General features: G+C 36.1%; 1 protein-coding gene across 4 annotated transcripts in view; it reads right to left on the bottom strand.

Annotated features, from left to right (window-relative positions):
- The window catches only part of SOX5 (SRY-box transcription factor 5), a 488,205-nt gene that overhangs the window by 40,512 nt on the left and 429,959 nt on the right, over positions 1-17,734 (bottom strand). For all 4 annotated transcript variants that reach the window (XM_053719111.1, XM_053719110.1, XM_053719112.1 and 1 more), the window contains 2 exons: positions 16,732-16,878; positions 4,009-4,186 (listed from right to left, as the gene is read on the bottom strand). In XM_053719111.1, the coding sequence (XP_053575086.1) occupies positions 4,009-4,186; positions 16,732-16,878 (325 nt within the window). The remainder of the gene's footprint in view (positions 1-4,008; positions 4,187-16,731; positions 16,879-17,734) is intronic.

Raw genomic sequence — 17,734 nt, forward strand, 5'->3', positions numbered from 1 at the left:
CACATCCTTGTTGTATTGCTGCGCTTGTCTATCTGATCCAGTGGCTGCCAAAAAGAGGAAAACATTGTCTTATGGTTCAGCAGGGAAACTGGTGTCAGATTAGTTCAGCTAAACACTGCTGGAAGGTTTTTATGTCTCCAAGTTTTACAACATGCACAGAATAGCTGGCATTAGGATATTCAGAGCAGAAATGAATTAAATCTTTAAGAAGGGAAATTAATCTTCTCTCCTCTCTAAGAGCTTTGTGAGTTGTGCGACAAACTCAGGGAACTAGGTCGAGGAGTTGGTGTACACATTAGTACGAGCGTTAAGGGCAGATAAACCAATGGAACTAAATGGAGCAGAGCTGGGCTTTGCAACTTCCTCTCAGTACCACGGACAGAGCACATGAAGAGATCTATAGTATTGCTGTTATACTCAGTCGGACATATTTCATTTAATTGAGAAGAAATTACAATTCAAAGCAACTCCTAAGTGAGACGGCCTTATCGATATTTACAAAAAAGGTATTTCACTTCGAAATGAACATATTGTGCACAATCTAACCGCCATTTACTAAATATTAAACAACAGAATTTATGCATTATGATTCCCAAATATCCCCAGCCTCATTATGCTTATAAATATGTGCTGAGTGGGTAGTTTACTACATATTTATATACTTTGTACACATGTATACACATGTCTGCAGAAAACGTATCAGGCCTTAAAGGGTCAAATAGTCCAATTTCAGGCATCACTGACAATATACCCATCAGCGCTAGATCTCTGAGCATTGGTGGTGTTTGTTTGCAACACACAGGGCATATGCAGCATATATCAGTATGCTGCTGATGCAGTAATAACTTTTACTATAAGCATTTTTGGTAATATAACTATACTGCAAATATGTGTTCATTCAAAACTGATATGCACACATGTACATTTGTTTAACTATTGACGATCGACTAGCTTGCAATAATATGTCATACTGGTATAGAACAAGTCATATTTCCATTGCAATGTCCCTTTAAACATGACCAAGTATCATGTAGAAGTTTATATATAAACAAAGTGACACTTTAAAGGGACAGTGTACTGTAATTTTTTTCTCCCCTTTAATTTGTTCCCATTTATCCATTCTACTTGATGGAGTGTATTAAAGGGACAGTCAACACCAGAATTTTTGTTGTTTAAAAGATAGATAATCCCTTAATTACCAATTACCCAGTTTTGCATAACCAACACAGTTATAATTATACACATTTTACCTCTGTAATTACCTTGTATCTAAGCCTCAGCAGACTGCTCCCTTATTTCAGTTCTTTTGACAGACTTGCATTTTAGCCAATCAGAGCTGTCTCCATGGTAAATTCACGTGCATGAGCTCAATGTTATCTATATGAAACACGTGAACTAATGACCTCTAGTGGTGAAAAATTATCAAAATGCATTTGGATTAGAGGCAGCCTTCAGGGTCTAAGAAATTAGCATGTGAACCTCCTAGGTTTAGCTTCCAACTAAGAATACCAAGAGAACAAAGAAAAATTGGTGATAAAACTAAATTGGAAAGTTGTTTAAAATGACATCCCCTATTTGAATCATGAAAGGTTTTTTTGGACTTGACTGTCCCTTTAAATTGTTTACAGACAGTGAAAAGATAAAGGGGTATGACCTCTACAAGCTCAGCCCATTGTAATGGGTGGTGGTTGCAAAGAACAAAACCAGCTCTTTCATAAACAAAAATAAACCAACCAGAGCAAATTCTCATACATTTTATACACTTCTGCTGGTATAATAAGCCATTAGCAACACATGAAATGGACATGAAACACACAAAACAATATTTTGTGATTCAGAGAGCATACAGTTGTTTTTTTAAAGATTCCAATTTTCTACTTTTATCAAATTTACTCCATTTTCATGGTAGTGTTTGTTGAAATGATGCCTAGGTATGTAACGTGCACGTCGGGAGCATGTAAAAGTGCTGCCATGTAGTGCTCTTGCTAATGCATTACATTCTTGCATAGCTGTTGCCTTATAGTGCACGCTCCTAAGCTTACTTCCCAGCTTTTCAACAAAGGATACCAAGTGAACAATGAAAATGTGATAATACAAGTCATTTGGAAAGTTGTTTAAAATTGTATGCTGTATCTGAAGCAAATTTACAGCACACGATGAGTTGTTGCAGAGCTATGTACAAGCTGCGTGCTAGTGGCTGGATCCCATCATTTACAAATGCCTTTACAATATGATCATGAATTACAATGTAACTGCTGTTCCTAAACATTGTTACTAAAATCAGTAAACAGATCACTGTGCAACGCGGGCAGAAGGGACGTCTGATGGGTTGGTTTGTTTGTGTAACAGAAACAATGTAACTCCATATGTTCCACGGTTCAGGCAGAGAGGACGATTTGCGCCTGTTCCTCTCGTGCACAGCACAAACACTTTGTATTACCTGAATGTATATATCATGCGCTTATAAAACCTCTGTATTACACAACATTAACAACTCTTTATCGTTATTGCGTGAATGTTTTATGCTTTGTACAGTTTATTTGCATGAGGAAGAACACTAACATCTTGTGTTCTGACAAACACTCACCAACCAAACAAAAAAATGATTAGCAAACGAATAATGTGCATTTTTAATTATCCATAATTCCTTGTGTTTATAATATAAGTTTAATATAGAGTTAAATATATTTACATTTCTCTATTCTATTTACAGACTTGCATTTTAGCCAATCAGTGCCCTCTCATAAGTAACTCCACGGGCGTGAGCACAATGTTATCTATATGGCACTGATGAACAAGCGCTGTCTAGCAGTGAAAAACTGTCAAAATCCAGTGAGATAAGAGGCGGTCTTCAAGGGCTTAGAAATTAGCATAAGAGCCTACCTAGGTTTAGCTTTCAACAAAGAATACCAAACGAACAAAGCAAATTTGATGATAAAATTGCATGCCCTATCATGAAAGTTTACGTTTGATAAGACTGTCCCTTTAAATGTAATCATTACTCATATGATACACATCATTGCTAGCACTCTTAGTAGTAGCATTGCTTGTATACTGGTGAATGGAGCATGAGCAGCATATGCATGTATGCCACTGAATCACTGACCATTATGTCCCTTTAAAGGTAAATTGTGTTCCGTATACTGACAATAGAAACATATCCGGATCCTCATATTAGAATAAAGACAAACTGAAAATATTTTGTTTAATATTGAGGTATTCCTCTTATGTTATATACATAATGGCAAAAACACTTTTTAAACACCAATTTTTAAGTTTTTGCAAAAGTTAGGAAATGCCTAAATTACGTTCTATCAATAAAAATTCTAAAATCTTCTACGCTGATTGCCTATTCAGCCAATATACTCTTGCTGATTACATACTTGTCCTACAATCTTAAAGGGACATGAAACCCAAAAATGTTCCTTCACGATTCATATAGAGAATACAATTTTAAACAACATTCCAATTTACTTCTGTTATACAGTATAATGCACTTAGTTCTTTAGATATCCTTTGTTGATAAAATAGCAATGTAGATGGTTGAGCCAATCACACAAGGCATCTATGTGCAGCCACCAATCAGCAGCTACTGAGCCTATTTAGATATGATTTTCAACAAAGGATATCAAGAGAAATAAGCAAATTAGATAATAGAAGTAAATTGGAAAGTTGTTTAAAAATTGCATGTTCTTTCTAAATCATGAACAAAAAAATGTGTGTTTCATTTCCCTTTAAACTTCATGTAACATTATATGCACATAAAGCAGAAGTAAAATAATGTATAGAAGCTAGTGCATAACATAGGTGAAACAGATCAACTTGTAATTTTATATTTGTTGCTGTTCCTGTTTAAAGTGAACCATATAAAAGATGTTCCCGGGGGACTTATTGTTTTCGAATGGAAATCTCTACTGTAACATGGAACATAATGTGGTTCCTGAAAGATGCACATCACTCCGGCTTTATGGTGAGTTTGGATGTTGTCACTGCGGGTACAGGACTTACCTATAGTGCTGACTCTAACGGAGGGACTTGCTAATGTAGAGGAGATGGAGGATTTGTGAGAGCTTCCACTGCTGCTGTTCCGTACAGCTGGGATATGCGGCGACGTGGGGGACGTGGGTGATTTACTGTCAGATGTCTTGGGTTTGGCTGAAAGATTTAATGGCTGGGCCACATCATCCTATGGAAAAAATAAATAAAACATGAATCAGAAATAATTTCTTAGGGTTTGACAAACCATGAGAGGGCAGAAATACTCAGCAGAGGAGAGTAAAATATTACTCAGTAATGTTATCATTTGTGAGTCAAGCAGGCTATGTCATGCTCTTGTGAGACTGAGGGTGGGGAGTCCCTAGTTGGTGATGGTTCAGTTCCAAAGGGACTCAACCCAGGATTAACAACTGTCCCTCAGATTGGGGCAGCTAATGTATCACATTTGCACAGCGTTTTTGTATCTTAACTCTTTAAAAGGCTCAATACAATACAATATTAGTTAAGTTGTGGGGTCTGTTTGAAACTTACAACTTGCAGGAGGTTGCAGTAAAATGTGAGCACAGAATGTGACAGAATAAAAAGAGACGATTTTCAATGTCATGAATATGCTAAAAAAAAGCTTCAAACACCCTCTCATGGCCCTGAACCAAAGCAGAGTTTCACTATCTTACTGCATAAAGACTAGTGCGATAATCAGGCAAGATACAATGTTTATACCACATGCAGAGAGATAATGAAATCCTAGCTTCTCTGTGGGACCCGATGACTTAAATGTACACATCCCTGGTTTATCTGGTAGCTGGAATCTCTATAGTATCAGATAAATACAGCAAACAGGACTTTCAGTTTGTAGCTCAAGGTGGGCAGGAGACGCTTGGAGGATATAAGTGCTAGGATCCTATTTGACTTGTATACAGGTGATAAACCCTACATTGTATATAGTTTGAAATATATATCTGTAAATTCTACAATCTGCAAATCTCTGCACACTGTAATCCAAAACCACATTTGATTGCAATATTCTAGGCATTCAAAAGCCGGTTCTGCTATTTCATTCCAAAGGGTCAGTGTATATTTCTTTCCGCAAGAGGATTTTGTCATTTTACTTCAAGTCACCCCCAACAGAGAGATGCTATGAGGCTATATAGAATATTCTGCAATCAGATGCATATTAGGCACATTTGCTAATCTGTTGGTCATTCTCAAAACGTAATCTGACTGCTAGAGGATAGGATGGAAAAATCCTGACCTAACCCAAGGAGGCTCTGACAGTATCTCGAACCCTCCGGTAATATATCCCTAATGAAAATCTAAAGTGATGGCAAGTCACAAAAGCTCACAGGGTAACACTCGTATTAGAAATATCAGCGCTGTGAATACGAATCAGTCTCTACAAGATGAAATGTGATGACTTGAAGGGCAAATAATGTAATTTCTATTAACTTTGAATAATATGACTGCAATGTCACAAGATTCAGCTCTAGTAACCAAAGTCTTGATTTTGTTCCTTTTTTATAGAGAATACGTATGAGGACCAATTCAGGCCCATGTCATACAAATATTAAATGACATCCTACAAAGCTGTGATGCACACAATAAACTAGCCAAAGAGCCTACAATTAGGTAAGGTTGCACATACTGTATAACAGCCCTCTCTAGCAGGCAAGGGGGTTAAATATTGCCAACAATTCCAAAAACTGAATAAAAAAAGACAATGCAAATAATAGATTAGTGTAAATGCAGACATTTTTGGATTAATTAATTATTAACACAAATACATATACAGTATATATATATATATATATATATATATATGTATATATATATATATATATATATATATATATATATATATATATGCAGTGTTCTCCCCCAAACTTTAGCCAATATTAAGTTAAAATTAGCTAATATAAAAAATTTTACATTTTTATTGTATAAATTATCATTAAATATATTTATGTTAAATGATGTAATTAACTTACGCTATTGATAGCAGAAAATGATATAATGGTACAAAATATTACACTGCTCCTGGCTACTTCATAATGCCACTCAGCTGGCAAAATGTTCTGTGGAGAGCACTGATCTACATTTATATACGGTATATAAAAAAATCCAAAAACAAGTTGCACTCGCAGCAAACTTTTTTATTTTGTGATGTTTTAACCCCTTTTTTGTTATTTTGTGAAGGTTTTAACCCCTTCTTAAAGGGACATGAAACCCAAATTTTTTCTTCCATGATTTAGATAGAGCATGCAATTTTAAACATCTTTCTAATTTACTTCTATTATCTTATTTTCTTAATTCTCTTGATATCCTTTGCTGAAAGGCATATCTAGATAGGCTTAGTAGCAGCTGATTGGTGGCTGCACATAGATGCATTGTGTGATTGGCTCAACCATGTGCATTGCGGTTTTTCATCAAAGGATATCTAAAGAATGAAGCAAATTAGGTAATAGAAGTAAATTGGGATGTTGTTTAAAATTGGTTTCTCTATCTGAATCATGAAATATTTTTGGGGGGTTTAATGTCCCTTTAAAGTTATGGCAAACTTTAGCTAATCAAATGCCATATATGTAATCTTTGCCAGTAAAAATGTATATGTGTACTTTTTTTTTTATATCCATGAAAAGGGTTAAATCCATGCCTATAGTAATGCTTCTATTACAATGTCATACAATCAGTGTCATGGCAATTCCAATAAACATCCAATCAGTGTGTGTGTCATATGATACTCCTGAAGACCAGTTCTCTGAAAGCCCTTGAGTGGGTAAAAAGAGGAAATGAAGGGGAGTGGGGAACAGAAGATACCAAGAAGAATTATAAATCTCTTATCATAAAATATAATAATACATAATTATGCAGTTTTGCTTGTGCACTAATATATTTTTTATTGCAACATTCTTAAAGTTTGACATTTGCCATCACTTTAACCCCTTCTAAACCATCACAGAATAAAGAGAGTGCAACTTGGATTACATATTATACCTTCTCTGCACCCCGGTACTGGGATAGTTAATGTCAAGTGAGAGTGTACCGTCTCTGTGCTGTATATATATATATGTAACTGGAGATCCTGCAGCAGTGTTATGTGTTTTACACTGATTATTATAAGAGAACCAGCATTTATTCATGGCATTTATTTAGCCCTGATGTATATAACAACTCAGTGACAGGAGTGAGAGTGTGCCGTCTCTGTGCTGTATATATATAACTGGAGATCCTGCAGCAGTGTTATGTGTTTTACACTGATTATTATAAGAGAACCAGCATTTATTTAGCCCTGATGTATATAACAACTCAGTGACAGGAGTGAGAGTGTACCGTCTCTGTGCTGTATATATATATAACAACTCAGTGACAGGAGTGAGAGTGTACCGTCTCTGTGCTGTATATATATATAACAACTCAGTGACAGGAGTGAGAGTGTACCGTCTCTGTGCTGTATATATATATAACAACTCAGTGACAGGAGTGAGAGTGTGCCGTCTCTGTGCTGTATGTATGTATATATAACTGGAGATCCTGCAGCAGTGTTATGTGTTTTACACTGATTATTATAAGAGAACCAGCATTTATTCATGGCATTTATTTAGCCCTGATGTATATAACAACTCAGTGACAGGAGTGAGAGTGTGCCGTCTCTGTGCTGTATATATATAACAACTCAGTGACAGGAGTGAGAGTGTACCGTCTCTGTGCTGTATATATATATATAACTGGAGATCCTGCAGCAGTGTTATGTGTTTTACACTGATTATTATAAGAGAACCAGCATTTATTCATGGCATTTATTTAGCCCTGATGTATATAACAACTCAGTGACAGGAGTGAGAGTGTGCCGTCTCTGTGCTGTATGTATATAACTGGAGATCCTGCAGCAGTGTTATGTGTTTTACACTGATTATTATAAGAGAACCAGCATTTATTTAGCCCTGATGTATATAACAACTCAGTGACAGGAGTGAGAGTTTGTAGCCAGTCATTAGCTTTTTCTGAACAAAGCAGAAAAAGTACTCACCATTGATTAGAAAAAAATGAAATGGCTTTTAATTAACCTGATTTCATTAAGAAATCAATTCTCTAATTTTGTCAACTTACTAATTAGTAATAGAGTCATATTTCAGAATTGATTTATAGGCAAAAATGGATATAAAATAAAACAAGCAAATAATAAAAAAAAAACACTCTCGATTTCATAGCACCTAATTTAAATCAAAGCAATATGTTTTAATCATTTAAAATGTACAATCTTTGAGAAATTTCCTTCTATGTTAAATAGCAGAGCAGGGTTTTGTCATTTATTTTGCTGCGCAGAATGTATTTGATTTTCTGTCTCTTCTTAGTCTTAAATGTGAAATATGGTAATGGAGCAGGTAAAATGTTTTATAACTTATACTCAGTGTTAGTTTTGTAAGGTAATACACATACAGGTGAGAGACTGTCTTTGTAAATAGCTCTGCTGGCACTTAGCTGCCCCACTGCAGAACCATAAAGTGATAATCACCAGACGTCTTAATGTGAGCAAGCTTCACTGGTCTGGGCTAATCCCAGTCTATTCTTCTAGACAGCATTTTCATGAGCTGTGGGAATAAATCTGGCACATAATATAAACTCTCTATTGCCTGTGACCTTGACATCAGCTAATAGGAGAGAAAGTTTATCACAAGTCTTCATCCAGCGCTTCCGGGTGAGTTAATTGTATCATCACCACAACTCTACAACATCTTTATACAGCTAAATGCGTCATTTCATGAGTCACAGGGTGTTGTGTGCAAGCCCCCTCCCTGTCTGGTAGCCCCTTGTGCCCTATTCCCGTCTTTTTGTGAGATGAGTGTTAATATGCTTGTGAAGCTACCGATTGGTTCAGCAGCCAACTGAAATACTTCTGGAATACAGGTCATTCCTTCTGAAGCTAACTGAAGCGAAAAAATCCCTTTAAAAGGAAGACAGTTTTAAATAATATTTTCTGCATTAATTGTATTCTTATACTCTACCTTGTATTCTATTGTTCTAGTAAACTTTATAATAGCTTTATTTATAGGATGAGATAGGACATTGGTTATCCAGCCGTAAGCAAACACACACCAAATGGGATAAAAGTAACCTTTACAGACAACACTGGCATCTTGCCATGCAGAACATAAACAAATGTTGTGAAAATGATACCCTACTCTGGCATTACACAGTTATCTTGATCACATAACACTTTTGGGGGAATTATGAGTTTGTGCAGATTAGCAATAATGCACTCTTGTAAATGTAGGTTGTTTGAAGAAATGTTGTAGAGGTAAGATCATGTGTTTAATTCTTGCATTTGTTGTTTATACTGCGGCATGCGAGTCACTTGTAAACAGCTGCTCAGTGCAGCACTTACAAACATAGCACATTAGGACCTCATTAAAGAGGCGTACAGGTTGTGAGCCAGCCCTGCATACTAAAACAATATTATATAAAGATGAGCTACTTACACAAGAAGCAAACCTAATACTGCTGAATCATATCGTGGATCACAGATTATAGTGTGTCTGTAAAGAATAGAACTATCCATTAACGTAATATTGGTGGCAAGTTTATACATCCGAGAATACCAGATGAATAAATAATTATATATAATTATATTTCTTCTTATTTCCATACTAGACCTGGGCATATTGTGGAAAGCACAGAGACAGCAGCTATTCTCATCACAACCTGCAGTGTCTCTGCTGTGTATGAAACATTCTCACTCATCGACTTGCTCACAAATCCATATTGTGAAGTCAATAGGCCGAGCAAGCTAAAATGCTATAATCTTCAGAAGCACAACAGTTATTTCTTCTGGAATTACATTTACAGTTGGTGCATTGTGTGACATATAAACAGAGACTGTGTCGCCATTCTAACCCAAGCAATACTGAGGTATAATCTAACCCAAGCAATACTGAGGTATAGTCTAGCTTAAGTAATACTGAGGTATAGTCTAGTTTAAGTAATACTGAGGTATAGTCTAACCCAAGCAATACTGAGGTATAATCTAACCCAAGCAATACTGAGGTATATTCTAACCCAAGCAATACTGAGGTATATTCTAACCCAAGCAATACTGAGGTATAATCTAACCCAAGCAATACTGAGGTATATTCTAACCCAAGCAATACTGAGGTATATTCTAACTTAAGCAATACTGAGGTATAATCTAACCCAAGCAATACTGAGGTATAATCTAACCCAAGCAATACTGAGGTATAATCTAACCCAAGCAATACTGAGGTATAGTCTAACCCAAGCAATACTGAGGTATAATCTAACCCAAGCAATACTGAGGTATATTCTAACCCAAGCAATACTGAGGTATAGTCTAACCCAAGCAATACTGAGGTATATTCTAACCCAAGCAATACTGAGGTATAGTCTAACCTAAGTAATACTGAGGTATAGTCTAACCCAAGCAATACTGAGGTATAGTCTAACCCAAGCAATACTGAGGTATAATCTAACCCAAGCAATACTGAGGTATATTCTAACTTAAGCAATACTGAGGTATAATCTAACCCAAGCAATACTGAGGTATATTCTAACTTAAGCAATACTGAGGTATAGTCTAACCCAAGCAATACTGAGGTATAGTCTAACCCAAGCAATACTGAGGTATATTCTAACTTAAGCAATACTGAGGTATAGTCTAACCCAAGCAATACTGAGGTATAATCTAACCCAAGCAATACTGAGGTATATTCTAACCCAAGCAATACTGAGGTATATTCTAACCCAAGCAATACTGAGGTATATTCTAACCCAAGCAATACTGAGGTATATTCTAACCCAAGCAATACTGAGGTATATTCTAACCCAAGCAATACTGTGGTATAGTCTAACCCAAGCAATACTGAGGTATATTCTAACTTAAGCAATACTGAGGTATAGTCTAACCCAAGCAATACTGAGGTATAGTCTAACCCAAGCAATACTGAGGTATAGTCTAACCCAAGCAATACTGAGGTATAGTCTAACCCAAGCAATACTGAGGTATATTCTAACTTAAGTAATACTGAGGTATAGTCTAACCCAAGCAATACTGAGGTATATTCTAACTTAAGTAATACTAAGGTATAGTCTAACCCAAGCAATACTGAGGTATACTCTAACCCAAGCAATACTGAGGTATAGTCTAACCCAAGCAATACTGAGGTATAGTCTAACCCAAGCAATACTGAGGTATAATCTAACCCAAGCAATACTGAGGTTTAATCTAACCCAAGCAATACTAAGGTATAGTCTAACCCAAGCAATACTGAGGTATAATCTAACCCAAGCAATACTGAGGTATATTTTTACCCAAGCAATACTGAGGTATAATCTAACCCAAGCAATACTGAGGTATAGTCTAACCTAAGTAATACTGAGGTATAGTCTAACCCAAGCAATACTGAGGTATAATCTAACCCAAGCAATACTGAGGTTTAATCTAACCCAAGCAATACTAAGGTATAGTCTAACCCAAGCAATACTGAGGTATAATCTAACCCAAGCAATACTGAGGTATAGTCTAACCCAAGCAATACGGAGGTATAATCTAACCCAAGCAATACTGAGGTATAGTCTAACCTAAGTAATACTGAGGTATAGTCTAACCCAAGCAATACTGAGGTATAATCTAACCCAAGCAATACTGAGGTATAGTCTAACTCAAGCAATACTGAGGTATAGTATAACCCAAGCAATACTGAGGTATAATCTAACCCAAGCAATACTGAGGTATAGTCTAACCCAAGCAATACTGAGGTATAGTCTAACCCAAGCAATACTGAGGTATAGTATAACCCAAGCAACACTGAGGTATAATCTAAACCAAGCAATACTGAGGTATAATCTAACCCAAGCAATACTGAGGTATATTCTAACCCAAGCAATACTGAGGTATATTTTTACCCAAGCAATACTGATGTATATTCTAACCCAAACAATACTGAGGTATATTCTAACCCAAGCAATACTGAGGTATAGTCTAACCTAAGTAATACTGAGGTATATTCTAACTTAAGTAATACTGAGGTATAGTCTAACCTAAGTAATACTGAGGTATAGTCTAACCTAAGTAATACTGAGGTAAAATCTAACCCAAGTAATACTGAGGTATATTCTAACCCAAGCAATACTGAGGTATAGTCTAACCCAAGCAATACTGAGGTATAATCTAAACCAAGCAATACTGATGTATAGTCTAACCCAAGCAATACTGAGGTATATTCTAACCCAAGCAATACTGAGGTATAGTCTAACCTAAGTAATACTGAGGTATATTCTAACTTAAGTAATACTGAGGTATAGTCTAACCTAAGTAATACTGAGGTATAGTCTAACCTAAGTAATACTGATGTAAAGTCTAACCCAAGTAATACTGAGGTATATTCTAACCCAAGCAATACTGAGGTATAGTCTAACCCAAGCAATACTGAGGTATAATCTAACCCAAGCAATACTGATGTATAGTCTAACCCAAGCAATACTGAGGTATAGTCTAACCTAAGTAATACTGAGGTATAGTCTAACCTAAGTAATACTGAGGTAAATTCTAACCCAAGTAATACTGAGGTATAATCTAACCCAAGCAATACTGAGGTATAATGTAACCCAAGCAATACTGAGATGTAGTCTAACCCAAGCAATACTGAGGTATAGTCTAACCCAAGCAATACTGAGGTATAGTCTAACCCAAGTAATACTGAGGTATATTCTAACCCAAGTAATACTGAGGTAAATTCTAACCCAAGTAATACTGAGGTATATTATAACCCAAGTAATACTGAGGTAAATTCTAACCCAAGTAATACTGAGGTAAATTCTAACCCAAGTAATACTGAGGTAAATTCTAACCCAAGTAATACTGAAGTATAGTCTAACCTAAGTAATACTGAGGTATATTCTAACCTAAGTAATACTGAGGTATATTCTAACCCAAGTAATGCTGAGGTAAATTCTAGCCCAAGTAATACTGAGGTAAATTCTAACCCAAGTAATACTGAGGTATAGTCTAACCCAAGCAATACTGAGGTATAGTCTAACCTAAGTAATACTGAGGTATAGTCTAACCTAAGTAATACTGAGGTAAATTCTAACCCAAGTAATACTGAGGTATAATCTAACCCAAGCAATACTGAGGTATAATGTAACCCAAGTAATACTGAGGTGTAGTCTAACCCAAGCAATACTGAGGTATAGTCTAACCCAAGCAATACTGAGGTATAGTCTAACCCAAGTAATACTGAGGTATATTCTAACCCAAGTAATACTGAGGTAAATTCTAACCCAAGTAATACTGAGGTATATTATAACCCAAGTAATACTGAGGTAAATTCTAACCCAAGTAATACTGAGGTAAATTCTAACCCAAGTAATACTGAGGTAAATTCTAACCCAAGTAATACTGAAGTATAGTCTAACCTAAGTAATACTGAGGTATATTCTAACCTAAGTAATACTGAGGTATATTCTAACCCAAGTAATGCTGAGGTAAATTCTAACCCAAGTAATACTGAGGTAAATTCTAACCCAAGTAATACTGAGGTATAGTCTAACCCAAGCAATACTGAGGTATAGTCTAACCTAAGTAATACTGAGGTATATTCTAACCCAAGTAATACTGAGGTAAATTCTAACCCAAGTAAAACTGAGGTAAATTCTAACCCAAGTAATACTGAGGTAAATTCTAAGCCATGTAATACTGAGGTAAATTTTAACCCAAGTAATACTGAGGTAAATTCTAACCCAAGTAATACTGAGGTAAATTCTAACTCAAGCAATACTGAGGTAAATTCTAACTCAAGTAATACTGAGGTAAATTCTAACCCAAGTAACACTGATGTATATTCTAATGCAAGTAATATTGAGGTATATTCTAATCCAAGTAATACTGGGGTAAATTCTAACTCAAGTAATACTGAGGTAAATTCTAACTCAAGTAATACTGAGGTAAATTCTAATCCATGGGTGATTTTATGTGACTGTTTGCAGCACTATAACATATGTGGATGTGTGCTAAAACCAACATTCTGGCACATCAGCAGCACTTTCAATTGTGCTTTTAAATTGTATTTTCTCTTTTATGGAATACTGATGTGAAACAAATCTATGTAATACTCTATAATATATATATATATATATATATATATATATATATATATATATATATACATATATATATATTTATATATATATATATATATATATATATATATAGATATATAGTATACTAGGTCTCAGCACCAGGTGTTTTACTACTAGTGCTATCACAGATCAGCATCACATACATCATAGATCCTATAATATAAGCGCAGATGGAGGTAATGCTCTCATGAATACAGCATCTGGAGGTGACAGCTGCCCTACATACACAGACTTTACCAAACGTCCCTCAATGATGTCTAACTTAATAGATGCCAGTTTTGTGCAGCACAAAGGAGGCACCTACATTTAACGGAGTTCAGCACATTTCAATCATTGCTAAAGTTTAGGCACCCTCCAAGCAGTGGGGATGTCAGGAGATTCTGTGGCCAGCAGATGGCCTGACTTCCGGCAATGCACTCACCCCCAGTCCGTGTCTATAGAATCTTACAATGTCAAAGGTTTCCCATGGGCTACTGTATCATGATTTATACTCAATGTCAACACATCTCTTTTACTTTAATGAAAACATCAATAGAACCATCAAGACATTCCAACCTTTGATGGATGTGTCTAAAAGGGATTTTATGCCTTTATCGAAATTTCAAAATATATGTAATCACTTTGGCAGCATGACATTCAATGAACGTCTTTCTTTAACTCATCCAGCAGATAACAGATTTTATATGGTTCTAGCAAACTGTAGTGCAGTAGCTAAACCTCAGTTGCTGGGATTCTTAAGTTTGTGGCAAATCCTTCATGACATCAAATGGCTTAAAATACACTTAACTGCCAATCTTAACATTTTGGAACAAAAATTATGCTTTAAATAACTTTAAATATTTGAGCCTCAGCTATTAAACTACAACGCCCATATTGGACATACCTTCTCACTATTAAGTGTTGCTTGGGGACACGAGACAAGTTAACACACATTGGTCAGATGACCTTTCTCTAATCTCTGGTCTCACTCTCTCTGGCTCTGCCGTGTGGAACATGCAAAGTGATGTGTCTGTCATCCGTCATCACCATTAGAACACAATCCTGTTCTTTTATTACAGCTGAACTCTGCCGGATTTCTCAGCAGGAATGCTAACTGAAATCAATGTCTTGGATTTCCAGACTGAGCTCTGAGGTCACAACTAGTCTATCATTTCTCAGCATTATCGTTTCTATCGTTCTCTCTCACTCCGAGCCTCCTACCGGCACACAGCAGATTGAAAACAGCATGCATCACATGGCTCACGCTGTACAATTTTATAGCCTTTTTTCAGAAGTCCCCCTTTTTGGTGGCCCATCCTTTTTTCTTGCAGTTTGCAAATTCAGGTTCTGTCACTGCTTCACTGGGTGGCAGTTCAGCAAGGACATGCGGAAAACAAAAAAAAGGCTTTATATTTAACCCTTTCAGACAGGTGGCAATTCATACTCTCATTCATACTAAAGCATATTTATTTGCCTGGAATCTAAGGGAGTTGCAATATGTGCACCTTAGTGTATGTGTTTAGTAAACAAGAGTGATGTAAATGACTCTCACTTGATGTTTTGTTAAACAATTTCTTAATCCGGCCTCTTGATGTTACAGTAAATATCAGGAATTCACTGTCAGGGCTACAAAGCTTCTGTCACAATGACAAATGACACAAGTCTCAATATAAAGGACACGTGAAGGCAGAAGGCACATTTCCATCAAGGTCTTGCTGTGACAGCAAAGAAAGTATTGCTTTCCTGTCTTTATGCAGTTAATTAAGTGCAGATATATCCCGAGCAAGTAGACTAATTTAATCTCATTGTTGTCAGAGAGAGGGCTACGATGTTTTGAAATGCGTCCAAGGGGATAATCAAATGTTTACTGGTGAAAGGTAATGGCGAATATTGTAACATTTTTTGTACCCATCTATAAATATGGAACACGTATACAGAGCTTTAGTGACATGAAGTTGTATTGAGATGCAGCTATTTTGCCTTGATATGTTTGGGTTTAAAAAGTTCTGTGTCTCATCTGTGTTCTGCATCTCAATTTACTAATCTCAGTACTAGTACAGCAACCTATCCTCATATTGCGCACAGAGAAAGTAGTAGGTTGTCTGTGATAATAAGAGTTAAAAAGAATATAATCTAGAGTTCACTAAATATATAGGATGGATAGCAGCCACCCCTAGAGTATTAACTTACACAAGAGCAGCATTTAACCCTGTATCAACTGTACTTTCAGCATATCCTTGCCAAATGCTGCTCTGTAACACATGTACAATAATAAGGAGTATGGCTCTTAGGTGTTTCCATAAAATAAATAATATAGCATTATGATAAAGGTTATGATAAAGTACATGTGCATTATTTATTATTTTTATGTGCTTCGTTTTAAGGCTAAAATAATGTATATTTTCAACAACAATTTAAATTAGGGGTTGACAAATGTATCAGAAGCCACCTAGAATTGTAATTGTATAAAATCTGTTAGAAGTCAGGGACTGATCACCTATAGCAATGTGCGTAGAAAGGGGTCACAACAAGAATTGTATTGTTCTCTGACACCCAAAACGGGTAAAGCTCTCATTTACATTGAGGAATCTAGAAGATAATGATTACCTTAGATTTCAGAGGTGGGCTGTTTGTGTTCTTCTCATTGTGGTGGCTGTTGGGGGACACGGCTGCCCCCATATTACTCTGGGACATTCCCGGTAACTTGGCCCCTGGGGACACCTGCATTGCAGCAAGCTGGGCAGCGTACAATTGCTGTAAAAGAAAATAAATAGAGAAAATCCGTAAGCAGATGCATCATTCCAAAAGTTCAGCCTGTGTGCAGATGCTACACTGTATTCCTCTGATGGATAGTTTTTATTTAGCACGTTGGCATATTTCAAGACAGAAGCTGTCACCTTAACTTTTGTGATGCTTTTCTCTAGGGAGGAATGACAGACATCACATGTGCAATATGCCAGCTTTAGTCTGTCCGGGGACACTGAACAAATAACAATAGCCAGATTCAGCTAGGGCCATCTCTAGATCAAATTCCAGTTTGAAAGGAGACATCCTGGAGTTTGATCTGTTTCTCTTTAGGAAAAAAAAAATCACTGAAATATGAGCCACGGCTTGAAAAAATTAATTAAAAATGCAACCAAATAAGTATGTCTAAATGGAGAGGAGAGGGATTATGCAAGACAAAAGGGAGCTTAGTGCTTGAGATAATGTAGTCTGTTCCTCCAAGACATGCAGCCAGCCCCCCGAACACAACAATACGTAGGCAAGAGCATTTAACAAAGAACTCTTAATTATTATTAACTCTTATTATATGAATGATAAAGGTTATACGCAAAAAAAAGCAAGTCAGCCGCTCACTATTAGTATAATCACACTAACGTGTAAAAATGGTAAGCTTTATAAAATGTAACCACAAAGTACCCCAGAAAATAGAAAAAAACAATAACCAATTGAATAGATTCCCAGGAGCCTAATTAAGTGTGAGCGTCACTTAAACTGGACTGCAATTTAACTTTATAAGTAGTTGCTTTGGATAACTGGCATTGAGGACCCTCCCTATCAGTATTCCAATCCATCACAAAACACTTTTTCTGTTTCTTTTCAGGATTTT

Source organism: Bombina bombina, chromosome 6 (assembly GCF_027579735.1).
Source record: "Bombina bombina isolate aBomBom1 chromosome 6, aBomBom1.pri, whole genome shotgun sequence".
NCBI classification, from domain to species: Eukaryota; Metazoa; Chordata; class Amphibia; order Anura; family Bombinatoridae; genus Bombina; species Bombina bombina.